The 16,401-nt window shown below is 44.1% G+C and overlaps 2 protein-coding genes and 1 long non-coding RNA gene across 9 annotated transcripts in view; 2 read left to right on the forward strand and 1 right to left on the reverse strand.

Moving 5' to 3' along the window:
* The first annotated feature begins 430 nt into the window (after positions 1-430).
* On the forward strand, positions 431-5,218 carry LOC125441673. The gene is made up of 2 exons (XR_007245884.1): positions 431-567; positions 3,855-5,218. It is a non-coding gene; the product is annotated as an uncharacterized LOC125441673 (long non-coding RNA).
* Positions 2,430-6,010, reverse strand: ZBTB26 (zinc finger and BTB domain containing 26). Of its 5 annotated transcripts, none has more exons than XM_048512426.1 (2): positions 5,875-6,010; positions 2,430-4,271 (listed from the first exon to the last, which is right to left on the reverse strand). In XM_048512426.1, the coding sequence occupies exon 2, from the start codon at positions 4,248-4,250 to the stop codon at positions 2,910-2,912; it is 1,341 nt and encodes a 446-aa protein (XP_048368383.1). In that variant the 5' UTR covers positions 4,251-4,271; positions 5,875-6,010; the 3' UTR covers positions 2,430-2,909. The 5 variants fall into 5 exon arrangements, with proteins under 5 accessions (XP_048368383.1, XP_048368381.1, XP_048368382.1 ...); XM_048512424.1 differs by lacking the exon at positions 5,875-6,010 and adding an exon at positions 5,559-5,867; XM_048512425.1 differs by lacking the exon at positions 5,875-6,010 and adding an exon at positions 5,492-5,867.
* Positions 6,011-6,058: 48 nt separating this feature from the next.
* The window catches only part of RABGAP1 (RAB GTPase activating protein 1), an 81,803-nt gene continuing 71,460 nt past the window's right edge, over positions 6,059-16,401 (forward strand). For 2 of the 3 annotated variants that reach the window (XR_007245958.1, XM_048513457.1), the window contains exons 1-2: positions 6,059-6,158; positions 12,201-12,401. Coding sequence is in view for 1 of the 3 variants with exons in the window: in XM_048513457.1 (XP_048369414.1) it covers positions 12,252-12,401 (150 nt within the window). In the remaining 2 variants the exon portion in view is untranslated. The remainder of the gene's footprint in view (positions 6,159-12,200; positions 12,402-16,401) is intronic. The other variant, XR_007245959.1, reaches the window with a different exon arrangement.

The following is a 16,401-nucleotide window of genomic DNA, read 5'->3' on the forward strand; positions in this document are numbered from 1 at the left end:
GGTCTTGCTTGCCTGCCTCTCTGCACTGGCTGTGTGGTGTTTCAGCTGTTTGCTAAAGCTGCTGACTGATCCAAGTTAGCCCTTGCATATGAGCATAGGCCTCACAGACCATACAAAGGAACATGCCACATTGAATGATGGTACAGCCATTTTATTTTGAGTCAATGGGATGTTTCTGTGTGCACACAAACATGCACACGCCATCATGAGGATCCTTGACTGTTAACTAGAAGTCTTGTTTGTCAAAAAAGGCAATTTTATAGTTTCAGTACCAAGTCAAGCCCAGCCCAACCCATACTGGACTCCTTTAACAGAATCATCCTGCCTGTAGTTCCACCCAAATTTCATTAAGAACCACCTCCAGAATAATGGACAGCGGCATGAGATAGTTTTTGCTCAGCAACCAGTTTCTCTAGTTTGAGGCAGGTTGAACCCTCGCCTCCACTTAATGCTAAGTTTTCTGGACTCCTCCGACCTCCCGGATTTTCTCTTCTTTCAGAGCATGGAGAGGACAGACATATTCAAAGCAAGAGATGGAAAATGAAGCGAGATGTGCGCACTTAATATGTAAGTGGGTCTGCTTGCATTTAATGCCTTTCTTTTACTTCTCAGAAGTATGGGTGGGGGTTGCTGCACAGTAGACCTAAAAAGTGAGGGAACTAGATGCCAATCCCAGCCTGCATATAGCACAAAAGGTTTTGCTGCCAGACATGATTAGGCTTTATGGCAAGGTATAGGCAGTTGCGGCTACCAAAAGATCAACCTGAGATCTCCCTGTTGCAAAAGAAAAGGGTTTTCCTCTTGACACTTAATGCATTTTAAAATTGGGTGAGCAACAAGCTGTGTTTTTCAAAATTATGACCGACAGCAATGTTTGATTGGAAACCAATGGGCCTTTCAGTCTGTGGGAAGAATATGGAAGGCAGGATAATCAAGTGGAAAATGCTGTATGCATAACAGATATGTCTGCCCATGCCCCAACAGCACTTATTGACCAACAATATCAAAACATTCTTTTTCTGCAAACTGCTTCTACCTCTTTGCCTACAGCAGTACCAGTAGAGTGCTGCAGAGACACATGTCTAGATGCAATCAGAGACCCAACAATGGTCTGTTGGCCAGAGGAGGGGAACCAACGCACTAGCTGCCCATGAACAACAATAAGCATTTAGCCATTACTTGACTCATTAAGAGCACTTCTTTCCATCCATTCCATTTTTATCCCACTATCGCTTCAAAGAACTTAGGGCAGCACACATGGCTTCCTCCTTCCTCATTTTATTCTCACAACACTCCTGTGAGGTGGACTAGGTTAAGACCAATTGGCCCAAGATCACCCAGGAAGCTTCATGGCAGAATTGGAACCTGGGTATCCTCAGTCCTAGACTAGCCAAATCTCATTAGTGTTTGGAAGCTAAGCAATGTCAGCCGCAGTTAGTACTTGGATGGGAGACCACCAATGAAGACTGGGGTTGCTGTGCAGAGGAAGGCAATGGCAAACCACCTCTCTCATCTCTTGCCTTCAAAAATCTTATGAGGCAAAACTTCATGGGGCCATCATGAGTCAGCTGCAATTTGATGGCATTCTATCATTATCCCCATTCCTAGTCTAACACCCCCTCCCCCCATACATCATACTGGCTGTCATCTCTCACCTTTTAATATATACATAAGCTACCCCAAAAGTTAGTTTAGGCTGTAAGTCATGGTTACAATCTTGTAACTGGCCTGGAGTGCCTGTACCTTGAAGAATTTGATGGGTCAGGAAGGTTTAGCTTAACCTACTGAGGTGATGCCACCCCATCTGGACCCTATAATATTACTTCTAATTATGTCTTGAGTGTCAGCAGCATTCTAAGCATCATACACAACACCAAAGAGCCCTGGTTAAAATCTAGAGTGCTTACAAATCAAGGATTTGGACAGAAGGACAGGATGAGGGAGGGACCAAGGACCCACACACATCAAGGGGTTCAGGTGACAACAGAAGGATAGGTAAAGGCAGAGTTCAGGGGAAAAAAACCTTTGCTGTAGTATCATACTCAGCAGGCAGCCTGTTGACCTGAAAGATATAGGCTGCCCCAAGCCGAAAGACAAGTATGGGAGAAGGCACGGAAAGACAAGGTGTGTGTGTGTGTGTTTGCAACTCTAACTTCTATCTAGTCTAACCTCAAATTTTATGCTGAGATGGGGAAGGGGGTGAGAAGAGGCCAGTGGGAAACATGACTGAGTACAGCACAGAGGTGAGGCTCAGGTGCTACAGCAAAAGGAAGCTCCTTTTCATAGCCACAGCAGCCAAATCTGTCAGGTTTATCTCCCTAGCGCAGAACCCTTAGATAGTTTTAATGAGAAAAAGGACTTTAACTCTTAGGAGTCAAACTAGATAAGAGGCTGATGTCCTCATAAGGTAAGAATAGAAGACCAATACCTGACACTTTTAACAACCAATTTTTTTTTAAAAAGCCCACAGTTGGACTAACAAATTTCAACAGCTTATAATGATCCAGTGCTTTTCCTCCCCTTCTTCAAGAACTCAGGGGTTTTTTAGCTTAAAAACTCAGTTCTGGAGGAGCAAATGTGTCCCCACTCTTTTCCCACCCTTGGCCCATAATCAGGTAATTGCTCCTTCACACCACCCTCTGGAGAGGCATTCAGAAGCATAACTGCTCGAAGCATCAATGGAAGCAGGTCTGTACTAACTGGCACTGTTGTCACAGTAGGAACAAAGACACCTGAAGTCACAGAACACATTAAGTCACTCTAGGATGGAAAGTGGACTCTTGCTACTATTCCTTGTTCACCTCTTGCAATTCAACAGAACTTTTGGGACCTGTCAACTGATGGCCAATTAAAACTCCACATCAGATCTGTATATTTCTTCTTACTCTGTTGCTCAGAAAGAGATTGCTCTAATTGACACAAGCACCATCACTCCGTAAACTCAGCACTGCCTGTGCCAGCTTTCCCCCATCTAGTACCTGGCTGGCATCGGATTGCAGGCAGGCTTTCGAGTCCACTGCAGAGCTGCAGCCGAAGGAATCAAAATCCACTGTGATGTCTTGGACATTCCTCTCATTGGCATTGTCAAAGCTGTTTTTGCCATGGAGCTGTTTGAGGTGCTTCCTCAGGACTGGCTTGTGGGCAAAGACCATGTCGCAATAGTTGCACCTGTGGGGCTTGTCCCCGCTGTGCAGGTTGAGGTGGTCCTGCAGTGAGCATTTCTGAGAGAAGGTCTTCCCGCAGATCTTACACTGGAAGGGCTTGATCCCAGCATGCACCCGCATGTGCCGGTGGAGGTTGCCTTTCTGTGTGAAAGTCTTGCCACAAAGCAGGCACATGAACAGCTTGTGCATTTTCAAGTGATTGGCATAATTCTCCAGGTGCCGGAACACACGGGTGCACTTGGGACACTGGTGGTGCCACTGGAGCCCTTTATCTACCCCTCGATTGCTGGGGCCAAATGCAAAGACATTCTCACCCCCTGAGTATGAGAGGGAATAGTTATGGAGCTGGCTCTGCTCCATTTCGCTGGCTCGGTTCTCCACTGTGGAATTGATGAGGGAGTGCTGAGGTTCGGATGAATGAAGAGTGCTTTGTTCTGAAGAAATAAAGGAATTCTGATCCTTTTTGTTTCTGACATCAGCAACCTCCCCTATGGACTCTACCTTCACTATTTGTATATCGCTATCATCCATATCCATACTGTCCTCCGAGGGCTGAATGCAAGGGGAATTTGGTTGCAAGGATTCCTCCTCCTCCTCCTCCTCCTCCTCTTCCTCTGCTGCTGCGGGTGGTGGTGGTCCCTTTGGTTCTGAAGACTCAGTCTGTTTCTCACTTGGTTCTTTTTTCTCCAGTTGATGCTTTGGCCTGATGAACTTCCAGAGGGCCTGTGTGCAGCGTTCCACAATGTGGCTCATTTGAAGGAAGCTGGCGGCTGTCAAGTAATTCACCAGCTCCATCTCGGGAAACTCCAGGATGCCACTGTAACAGGACAGGAGCAGCTGCTTTCCTACTTCAGAACTCTGCAAGATGGAAATTTTAACTTCTCTGGAGTCATTCAGGAGGAACTGGTCCCGTAAGAAGGGAGAGCCGGCAGCAAACACAATCTTGTGGCCGTGAATTTCAAGATCGTCAATGCGGACTGTGATGTCGCAAAACTTGTTCTCTTCTCTCAGCTTGTCCATTTTCTGCAGCATTGAGTCGCCATAGTTATCAAACTGGAAATGAAGAATATCAGATCTCTCAGTCATTTTGACAAAATTGAAGGCTATCTACAAAGAGAGAGAAAAACGTTATAGAACAAAAATATTTACAATATATTCAAACAAGAAGCCTTAGACTAAGGAATAATGCTGCCATTTAAAACCACAATATGCTTTCTGCAGTTCTTGCACTTTTCTGTTCCCACTGGAAATAATTATATATTTTTATTTTGAACCCCATCCAGTCTGACCGACTGAACTAAGAAAGAGAATGTGCAATACACAATGGGACCATAAATTGGTTTTAAAAAATTAATTAACTTAATAATAGCAGCTAATATTTTCTTAGTGTTAAGATCACTTACATCAGTGTCTCATAAGTGAAAGCTAACATTCTCTGCAGGAGTAGGGAGAGGGTGCTGCTGTTGACAGGCAGCAGCTTGCCTGACCTGGTTTCTGAGTAAGCTGGCAAATATGAAATTTGAATTGCAGACCTCTGTGCTGAGACTTTTAGCAGCCACTGCACACCAGCCTTTTCATAAACAATGCAGCTCACTAATGGAACTTATCATACTTGTGGGATTCATGGCTATAGCATATGGTGATGGGTAAAAGCTCACACACTTAAAAAAATTATAAATTTCTGTGCAGTAGAAAAGACATACCAGCCATGATAGAGGGATCAAAAATGCCAGCAGCCAACAACAGGAGAAATCTGTGATCTTCATGCCCTTATTGTGAACTTCCCAGAAAGCATTTGGTTGGCTGTTGTTAGGAAAGGGGGCTTGGCACACAGAGTCATATACCTAGCATGTCCACAGAATCAAGTGATGCTTAAAGACAGATTATCACTATTTAACTTCTATGGTTAAAATATGTCCATGTTCCTAGCTAATTTGTGTGTGTGTGTGTGTTATCAACAATGATAGTTTATTTATGCATTATTATTTCAAAGTGTAGGGCATCCACCTTATAATTACAGCACAAAGTAATAAATATACACATTGTTGGCTCATCTAGCTTAGTACTTACACTGGTCCATCTAGTTAAGGCATAGAAAGGCCTTTCCTAATCACTTATTGTTTTAGATGCCACAGGCTGAAAACCTGAGGATCACAAAACTATACACGAAGTTGTCATATACCAGATCCCTGCATTGGTCCCTCCACCTCAGATGGGCCGGGATTCCCCACCCAGGGTTCCAGGTAGATAAAAGTCTTGCTGGACTCCTGCTACCCGAACGGCTCTTGCTCGGCACGTGCTCTTGAGCATCTTCAAATGCTACCCACCTCCCAGGGGGGTTTGCAGCAGCCTGAACTCTTTTCTTGGCCCGAACAACAAGGAGTCTCGAGTCACCTGAAAGCCTCACGTATCGGCTTCATGTGCGACAGAATCCCCCCTGAGCCAGACATAGCTTGAGAAGCGATAAAGCAGAATCACGCATGAGGCAGACAAAGTCAGTCAGGCTCTGGGGAACCCCCTGTCGCAGCACCCTGTCCAGCTTTCCAGATATTACGAAGCTCTTTGTTATTTCAGCAAGCGGACACAGCCCAGTTCCTCTCCAAGGGGCCTTTCTGGGGCACCCCTCCCGTTCTCCATCCTCCACCGGGCACCTCTGGCGGCCACAACCCCCACGCGACGCTTCCAGGGGCCGGAGCCCCCCGGGTCTCACCTCCGCTCCGTCACCCCACCTCCCCCAGGCGGTGCAGTGTCGGGGCCGGCCCGGGGGAGGGGGTACTTCCGGTACTGGAAGCGGCTCTTCCCTCCTGTCGTCACGGAGAAACGGGTTGCTAAGGGGAAAGACGGAAGTGATGTATTCCCCGTGACCTCGGAAGAGGTTCCTCCTCGCTGAGTGGGGGGTCACGTGACAGGGAGGGGGGCTGGGCGTGGGGTTGGCCCCGACTGAGGCCCGGCAGCGGGGCCGTGGCGGCTGCTGGTCGTGAGGGGAAGGAGAAGGTAAGGAGGGGCGCCCGTCTGGGTCGCCAAGTGTGCGCGTAGCTGGCCGTGCTGGAGAGAATATGCAGCCCCCAGGGAGGAGAGAGCTGGAATTGGCCTGTGAAGAATGGGTATGGCTACTAACGCTTAGCCTCTCTGTGGCCCTCCGAAGCGCTGGCAGGGTTTCCAGCCCACTCTCTCGTGGTAGCCCTCACAACATCCTGATGAGGTCTGCCCGATTGGGGAGTGGCAGCAGCTCGCACAGTAGGGCTCGTTCCGGTGGGTAGATGTAACCTTCTGCAGAGGCTGTAGGCGGCTGGGTCCTGTTTCTGTCCCTCACGTCGCCACACCCCAGACTGGGAAGAACCGAGGAGACAGATCGACCAAATATATTGGTGAACAGTCGTGGGTTGCCATCTTCCCAGGGAGAGTAAACACGCTGATGGTGGTCGATGGAGGAGTGAACCTTTCCTACTAGCTTTTTTTGCAAATTTTCTCTTCCATCTCTTTGCTTCTATGGAGGTTTATAAGCAGAGGCTGGATGATCATATGTCAGGAGTGCTTTGACTGTGTCTTCCTGCATGGCAGGGGGTTGGACTGGATGACCCTCGTGGCCTCTTCCAACTCTATGATTCTATGATCTGTAGGGTGATTGCTTATGAGGTTAGAGTTGGAAGTTGAGTGGAAGTGTATGTTGAAAGATTGCTATAGCAACTTGCTGCTGAAGATTCGCAATATGTTTAGAATCAAAAAGCTCTGCTGTATGAGGAGAACTGGAGAAGCCTAGTTTGCAAATGCTAGACACCTCTGTGCCCATCTGAATTTATGAATGCATTAGCTGTGTTTACAGGATGGCGGATAGTGCTGGAGAAAGATAATCTGCTGTGCTGAGATTCTGCTTCTGGCCAGTAGTGCCCTGGCCAGAATTTTGCAGTGATACTATGAAGTAATATTTCTGTATTTGTATGAACACTCTTGGGCATTTGGCATGTTTTTGTTGGATGTATAGAGAGAAGGACAACCAACCTTTGGATGACTGATGTATGCAAGGAGAAAGTTTGTATACTTGCAAATAATGACCTTGGGTTCATAGTTTAACTGTCTTCTGTTACTTTGAATCTCAAGGAATTCATTGTAGTGGCTTATTAGGTAAATTACCTGTTCTAGGTTTTAATTTCTTTGACAAGGGGCAGTGTGTAGGTTGGATGTTAGTCAGAGTGATTATTTAATGTGGTCTCACTATGTAGTCCACATGGCTAATATGTACAAAATTGCAGGCTAATCATAGTTACAGTCTGACCAAACAAAACATTCTACAATCACACTGAGACCCCAGGTTTTAAATCTATCCAATTAAAATTGATTTCTCAGCTGTGATCCCATTGTGTTTGTGTGTTGTTTTTCCTTTGCTTTAAACCCTGTCAAGAGTTTTCTTTACTTTGTAGTGGTAGCTTTCTAGAATTCAACATGTGAATAATAAATTCTAGAACATATAGACACTTCAACATGTTTTGCAATGGCTTCAAGGGGAGAAATGGTGGGATGGACCCCTCTGTGTTAAGGGACTCAAGTATCTTGCAAATATATATTGACTTGGTTCATAAGTGCGTTGAATGGCATGAAATTTATACATCAATCCCTGGGAGCAATGAGCTCCTTCCCTTGTTTGATGGCCTGTGAAATGTGCAGAAAAGTAAATGGTGTCTGAAGAATATTTCCGCTTTCCCATTCCAGGCCTGGACAGCTTTTTGAAGGTAAAGGTAGTCCCCTGTGCAAGCACTGGGCCATTACTGACTCAGGGGTAACATTACATCACAACATTTACTAGGCAGACTATGTTAACAGGGTGGTTTGCCATTGTCATGTACCCTGTATCCCCAGCATGCTGTGTACTCATTTTACCAACCCTGGAAGGATAAAAGGCTGAGTCAGCCTTGAGCCAGCTACCTGAAAATGACTTCTGTCATGATCGAACTCAGGTCATAAGCAGAGCTTTGACTGCAATACTGCAGCTTACCACTGTGTGCCATGGGTACTGTGTTAAATGAAACTCTTGAATTAATAAGCATAAGCATTTTATTGTCATTGTGCACGCACAACGAAATTTACAGCAGCATTCCTCGATGCACAAAATTTCAGACTCATACCCCATCCTCACTTTCCCCTTCCTCCACCCATCCCTACACAGCCCCAAACACATCAACACGAAGTCGCAGAGTTTAGCATAGCCACAGCTCTAGAGTAGAAGCTGTCTATAAGCCTCTTTGTCCTAGTTTTGATAGACCTGTATCGTCTGCCGGATGGTAACAGTTCAAAAAGAGAGTGTGCTGGATGAGATGGGTCTCTCAGAATATTTTGGGCTTTTTTTAGGCTTCTGGAATTAATATTTTGAAGCAGCCGGTAGAATGCTTAAAGTTTGAATCCTTAGTTGTAGGATCTGGGAGGAGAAGGTGCCTTTTTCCTGTACAAGAATGCCGAAGGGTCTCCCTGCTTTTATGCCTGTTCCAGGTCCAACTCTGGAGCAGAGTCTTGGATAGGTACCAGTCATGTGGAGGGACTATTAGGTAATGTGACTTTCTCAAGTTAAATCTGAATCTGCAACTCTTTTAAGACCCTAATTTTCCAAACTTTACAACTTGTTACTAGTGGTGTGGATTTAATGTGTGAACACTTCTAGTGTTGTGTTTTGCTTCCAACTACTGTATATCTGCAGACCCATTGCCATCTTCTGCAAGTCTGACCTTCTTTCAACAGTCTCCATACTGTCTCCCCCCCAATAAAGAAAGAAAACATCTGCAATTTCCCTGTCTTCCACCTCCCCCATTTATGATAATTTTCCTAACTTATTCAAAATCATAGTTTTGGTTCCATCTCTGATGGATTTGTAGCTTTTCTTCACATCAGGGCTGGAAGCTTGCCTTTAAAAGAACACTTTTAAATTTGAGGAAAGTTACCAGATTTGGCATTTGCTGCTTTCTCCTGCGTTGTTCATGACGTTCCCTGGCCACTTGCTTCTCAGTAATGTGTTTCATAGTTGAAAAAGAGTCCTTTGATAGCCACTGGATAAGTAATCATTAAGCAGTTGCATTAGTCTAAATGCCAAATGTATGTTCACTTTCCTTTTATTTATTGAGTGATTTCAATTTCTTTCCCAAGGCATTTGAGCTTGTTATTTCCTCTTCCAAAGTGACTTGCAGAGGTTCTGCATGCCATTTTAAACACCAATCTGTGTTTTTATAGCTCCTTGGCCAGAGAGCGGATCCCTTTTCTTGTCCAGCAAGAAATGTTCATGCTTCAGTTGCCCAAGCGATTGGGCAATTGTAAAATTGTTAAAAAAACAAACATGAGCTGGTTAGAAAGGTGGACTGAAAATTGTTTCTGCGAGGCACACTCTGGTGCTTGCTGTCTCAGACAAAAGTGTTTGCTGTTATCCTGTGCTGCGTTATTTGCATTTGAGGTGAAGTGCTGTGCAGGATCAGGTTTTTTCATTGTGCTGGTGAAGTGGTGTATTTATAATGTGTAAGCCAAAGATGTTGCAGATTGGTGTGTCAACATTTGCACCTACAGTTGGCTTGTTCCCAGAGCTAAATGTTTTTAGTATCAGCACAGAAAACTGATCTGAGAGGCAGTTGAGCTAGATCACATTTTTCTCCAGAGCCCCGCTAAGACAGGAGCTTGGTCAAGGTCGGCCCAGTGTTGCTTGTCTGAAGTTGAGGTTTCTGATCTTGATTTTATGATGTGGAAGGCTTTTATGGGAGAAGAAGCATTGCCATCCCCCCTGATACATAATTAATACTACCTCGAGGTCTCCATGTATTTGCGTTCCCCCCTCCCTTACTTCCTGATTGCTGAAATGAGAAAATCCGGAGTGAGAGAAAATAGAAAACTTGAAAAGCAGGGGCCTTTGGCAAGGGTGAGGCCTTGTATACTTGTCTGACTGCTTCTCCCTGATCACTGTTTGCTGTGAACCAGCTGGTACCTTGTGGTCTCCATATGGGTTGGATGGAATTTTAAGCTTCATCAGAGAGTTTAAAAATAATTTGGCTGCGCCAGTTTGTGTTCTGGAAATGCAGTAGTGGGAAACCTACATCTTCTTTACATTTATTCCTTTGCTTTTCATTTGAGTTTTTTAAATGATCAAGGCAAAAAAAATTTTTTTCTCTAAAACTATGCATTTTAAAACGAGAAATGGCAACCAAAGGGAGGCACGTGTTTGGAGGTGGTTGGCCTGAACTTGAACTAAGGCCTTCGAAATTAACTTGAGATACAATTTGTAGTTTAACTCTTGACCTGTTTTGACTGGAAGTACAGAATTAATAACTGGTGGAAAGGAGGAGAGTAAGTGGTCTTCATAGCTTGTGGAACCCCCCCCCCCCCCATAGGCAGGACCAGAATAAATCAAAATCTATTCAGTTTGCTGAGCTAGAGTGTTCTTGATGCATGGTTTGTGTATTCATGTGTAATAGACATTCTCAAGTGAAGCCTGCGTTTTGCAAGCATGGGTGCGTATTCCTGGCTACTGGCAGAGCCCTTCATGCCATTCTGATCCATCTGGCAAAGAATCTCTGAGGACTCAGCATTCCATTCTGGATATGTCATTGCTTGCTGTATGTACACTGAAATGATAGCTGCTAATATTAATTACATTTTATGTTCCATGTTTTTGTCAGATGTTAAAATGCCTTCAGACAGCGCTAGTAACTGGTTTGTCTTGGGACATGAACACTAAAGTTCACCTTTCATGATAGACTGGACATACCTTAACTGACTTTAACATGCTAGGGATAATTTTTAATCCACAATAAGTTGCTTTGGTTTTAAGAAAGGTAGTAATATTGTTGTCTGCTCTGCCTTGGTTGAACTCTGCAGATTTTCAGACTGAAAAAGATTTTTAACATCTTCCTTCCACAGAGAAGTGGATGGGCAGATGGGTGAGAATTAACCTGGGACTGAGCTGAGGCATTCCCCAGCCACCTAAATTTATATTGTGCGTGTGCTTAATTTCATCTTTCTGGATCTTCTGTGACTATTTGGAATGGAAAGTGAGCACCTCTCCACATTTGAGGGTGCATATAAAGTTCCATCTTCAAAGGTCTAAGGTTACTCAGGTGTGTACTGAATTTCAGCATCCTGGAAGTAACTGCAGAGAAGGCTGGAGACTTTGTTCCCGAATGATGGGACCAAGAGTTTATGCTGTTAAATAGAGGAAGTCAGGACAAAGTGGTTCTGTGAAGGAATTCTTTTCAAAGCAAAATCAGCTATCCAAAACAGGCCCTTTGATGTAGGTCCTACCTGCTTGAAAGGAATAGCAGAAGTTCTGCATTGCTCTGAAACTGAGGGGTGTTGTTGTGTTGCCAGCCCACACAACTGTCTTTTCCCTTTCTGCATGCTTTTCATCTCTCATCTCTGAATTCTTGATTATTGGTATAAGTCTGACGGACTCAGAAAGCAGCTGCCTTGTTATGTGCAAGTTCATTTCTTTTTGGCTTAGAACGGTTATTTTTTCCCCCTTCCAGACTGCATCGAAAGTAACTGGGGGCATGTAGTTCCTTAAAGTTGCTTAGCAAAGGTAAAATAGGAACCACTGAGCGTGTGTTAGTTCTGGTGCTGCAGTCCTAACAGAGGAAGGGTCTTGCAGGTTGCTTTGTTCTTGGCCCACTCAGTATATAGCCCTCGAGTGCATTCAAATAATGAATAAAACTGGCTCATGCCCTGTTTGCAACACCAAATGCTTTCTAGACTCTGGAGATTAGCAACTTGAGGCAAATATGCTTCTCTGTGGCTTTTGTTTTGTGAAGAAAATGTGATTTGCCCTGTGTCAGAACTTTTAGTGGGCAGTCTTGACACATGGTATCTTTCACATTTTTCAGGGAGACTCTAAGAAAACTCGTTGTGGATTTTGTCCTTAAACTGCAAAGCCATTTCCAAAAGGCACCCATTTCCCTAGTTCTGGCTGCTGGTGTTTCTCAGCAGTGAACTTGGGACCATTCATAGTCAAGAGTTTTTGGCTGCAGCTATGGTATAAATATACATATTTTTATTTTTACTGTTTCTATTTTTCAGGTGTTTGTAATCCAAGCCCATTCATGAGCTGAAGGTTCTTTTTATTAAGTCATGGATGACAAGGCCTCTGTTGGGAAAATCAGTGTGTCTTCAGACTCGGTATCCACTCTTAACAGCGAAGATTTTGTCTTAATTTCCAGGCAAGGGGACGAAACACCATCCACCAATAATGGAAGCGATGATGAAAAAACAGGACTGAAGGTGAGAGAGAGAGAGAGAGTGTAACCCAACCTGTATGCTGTTGTGAAGATGTGGGGAAGGAGAGAGTGTGTGCTGTTGTGAAGATGTGGGAAATGTGCTGTGGTGAACATGGGGGAAGGAGAGAGAATTTGTCTTCAGAATATCAGCCATCCTTGGGCCATTATTTGATGGTATTGGCTTTGGAGCAAAGTTTTCCTTCTCCACACTGTGTGACCTTTGTCAAATCAGTCACCTGCTCTTCGTGATAACCTCCTTGAACATTACGAATGTCAGCAAACGGTCGTCCAGCTAGAAGCGCAATCATGGAAATCTAGATCCAAGTTCTTTTCCCTAGAGCAGACCATCTTATGTCTAGCTTAGGAACTTAACCAGTTTAGGGAGGGACTTGGGGGATAAGGTAATGGGGCTTGTCTCTTGGTTAGAGGATACTCTGCTGCAAGCATTTTGTGAACATGAGTCAACAGTGAGATGGATAGTTTGTGAGCTTGTTAATGAGTCACAGTAATGAAGCCTTGTCAGTTGACCAGTACAATCAGATAGTCTATGAAGTCAAGATCGCCCCTGTTCTGGTAGAAACCTACCTCCTCATTGAGTATTCTGTAGTCATTTGACTGCCATGGCAGGAGAGAGGGTCTGTTTCTTCCCGCCATTGCCGCTTATGCAGACATGTGCTTTAATTGGGGGCAGGCACTGACAGCCCTGCCGCTCTTTTCTGCCCTGTTCCCAATTGAAGCCGCATGGCCAAGATTCTGCTGCTGGTAACATGCCTAATGGTGGGCATCTCTGAATAGCACAAGGCATATAACAGGAGGTGCATGTAAGGAAGGGTGAGATTTGGGGCCAATGCAAATCATCTCAGGAGCAGAGGTGGCAAGTTGCCTGTGCTGGGCACATGTGTTTCTGTGATTTAACCATTCAGTTGATTGAAAACGTTGCTTAATTCAGACTTGCAGTCCTGGTGATTGGGTACAAAATATTCCATCCATTGGGGAGGAGCAATCTGAAAGGAATTGTGCCAGCAGTGAGTTTGAAGTAAACCTCAAAAGGATCAACAGCGCCTGTAATCAAGGCCCAGATGTTTCCTGTTTCTCAGTTTAGTATACTTCTATGCTGGATTGCAGATAACACACTCCTTCCAAATGTGTTGCTTGCCCCATTAAACAATTAGGATCTGGGCTTGACTCCATTCTCCAGCAGCCTTCTAAGAAACAATTCTAGGTCACAGCAATTACAAAACACAATTGCCTTCCTTCCTTATCTGGAACTCAAAAGTGAGGCTAGTTCTGCTTCAGCATGCCGAATAGACCATGTGAATTGCTACGAGCCTTTCTCCACTCCCATCCTAGCTGTGCTCATTTGAGAGTGTGTCTTGCATCTTGATCTCTTCTGGATGGTCGCTGGAAACTAAGAGCGGGATTGTCCTGTTGGATCTCTAGTTTTCAGCCTTTTCATTTCATCTGGACATGAATCGTCTGTTCCTTTTTAGTGGAAATAAGTCACTCGCTGAACTGAGAGAAATGGAGTGCCCCAGCATGCATGCAGGCAGCAGTGCATTGTGAAACCTGTCAAACTAGAATTGAACCTGGATTATAATTTTGCTACTTTGCTTTGCATTGATTTTAATTACCTGTGATAATAATGGAGCAGTCTCTGCCTTATTTTAACAGCCTATCAGGAACAGATGTAATTGTTTACCTTTCAAAATCATGTGATCAGAGTTTTGCATTGACCAAGTACTGCGATTCTGAAGCAAGGCTTTAGAGATCTGGTCACAGTACCTCTTCAAACATATACTGTACCTTAGAGCCTTCCGAGTGTGCACAGACATAAGACTTTTCCTTATACTGAATCAAATATTGGCCTTTCTAAGATAGCACTGGCTGCTATCATTGGCAGTGGCTGTCTGTGCTTTCAGGTAAGGTGTTGAGAATTGAACACTTTTCAAATGCAAGGAGAAATAAAAGAGCTGCATCAGTCACAGGAGATAAATTGTGCATTTATTTAAAAAACTACTGCAAGGAAGCCTGTTGGGCAAAGCACCTAGGGAATTTTATCTGAATAATATTTTTTAAACCTATTTTGCCTTGACCTACTTTTATTTCCTTTTCTCAGAAGACCATTGCCTAGCTGCACTCATTCATACTTTAGTAATCATGGTGTTGTGCACTCCATGTGTGTGTGTGCAGAATCCATAGCTGATTCAAAATGCCGTTGCTGGATTGTTGGATGGATGGAACACAGCACACCATGCCTGTTTCAATATTTGTGCTCCTTTCCTGTTTTTTGGGGGTTGCAAGTGAAGGTGCTGATGTTGACCATTAAAGTTTTGGTCCAGAATCCAATGCCTTTCCTTGTACAACTCTATCAAGAATTAAAAACCTTCGTCTCAGGACCTGATGTGTATTCTGCTACCATCTGAAGTTCATGGCTGGTCACATGCAAGAAGGCCTCAACAGTGGCACATGCTGAAGTTCCTTCCCTGGGAATATTTCTTTAGTCTCTCAAAAATGGCCTTCTGGCAGCAGTTGAAGATCATGCTATTTGGGCAGTGTTTTCGTCAACAACTGTTGCTGGGTTGTTACACCTTCTGGTTTTAACTAATTTTGACTTTTTTTGTCTGTTGTAGTTTGAGTTTTAAAATGTTTGAAAGCTGTCTTGGGGATTCGGTGAAAGTCTGAAATAAAATCCTCTGCATGCAAAGCGTATTTTCGGCCATTATCAGTGACCTGTCTCCTGGCTGTCATCTTTTTCTGCTGCATAATTTAATATATTAGCTGAACAGGCTTAACTAGATTTCAGGTGCGCTTGGCTGCTCCTCATACTTTCATGTTAAAGACTTCCAAGGAGAGCTAATGCACTTTTAAGATAGGTCTCCAGGGCACTGGTTCTGTGATTCAGAAATGGTCTTTGATCCAGGAACGGGTTCAGTTCTTGACAAATACAGTTACAGAATTTCCAGCAACAGTTCCTGGCTGCTGGTCCAAGTATACGGTACTGAGCTAGACTTACCAGTGGTTTGTGCAACACAGATACATTTGTCTCCATAAAGATAGTGGTGTGTCATGTAGCTCTTAGGAACTTGAGCCCTCCCTTGTACAGGAGTGAGGAGACTTTTGAGTGCATTTGCCTATGCATCTTTATACTTCCATAGACTAGATATGATTGTGCTGTTTCTAATACTAAAGAGCATGATACAATGCAATGTTGCTTGCCCTGGGTGTAACACTGCAAGCTGGGACTTGTCAGAAGACTGGCATTTTTTCAAAGTAGACCTATAAAGAAGAAGAAGAGTTGGATTTATACCCCCCTTTCTCTCCTATAGGAGATTCAAAGGGACTTGCAAACTTCTTTCCCTTCCCCCCTCACAACAAACACCCTGTGAGGTTGGTGGGGCTGAGAGAGTTCAGAAGAACTGTGACTATCCCAAGGTCACCCAGCTGGCTTATGTTGGAGTGTACAGGCTAATCTGAATTCCCCAGATAAGCTTCCACAGCTCAGGCGGCAGAACGGGGTATCAAACCCGGTTCCTCCAGATTAGATACACCCTAACCACTACGCCACTGCTGCCAAGTAAAAGTAAACAGCTATGTTCTGAAAGGGATCAGGTGTGATGTTGACTGAGCACAGTATGCATCTAGTGCAAGGGCTGTCAACTTTTAATAATTAAAGAGTCAAATTATGTCAAAATTCAGATCCAGGGATCAACAAAGAGACAGTGTAAGAAAGCCCATTTGTATTACTTGAAATATGCACCTCAAAACTGACAGGTTGATTAATAATCCATCAAGTTTCCACAGCCAAACACGGGTTGTTGTGAGACCTTTATTAGAAAGTGAGTTACACAAGGTTTTGCAATAAGTAGTAAATATACATAGAAACCCCTTGTGCTGTTATTTTAAAACACTAGCATAAGCCTGCATATGGTTCACCCTCAAATAACTGGCAACTATTCATTTGTGTTGTTACCCTTTCTGTAAGGCTCCTCGAAGAAGCTCTTTGG

This window comes from Sphaerodactylus townsendi, linkage group LG12 (assembly GCF_021028975.2).
Source record: "Sphaerodactylus townsendi isolate TG3544 linkage group LG12, MPM_Stown_v2.3, whole genome shotgun sequence".
Classification (NCBI taxonomy): Eukaryota; Metazoa; Chordata; class Lepidosauria; order Squamata; family Sphaerodactylidae; genus Sphaerodactylus; species Sphaerodactylus townsendi.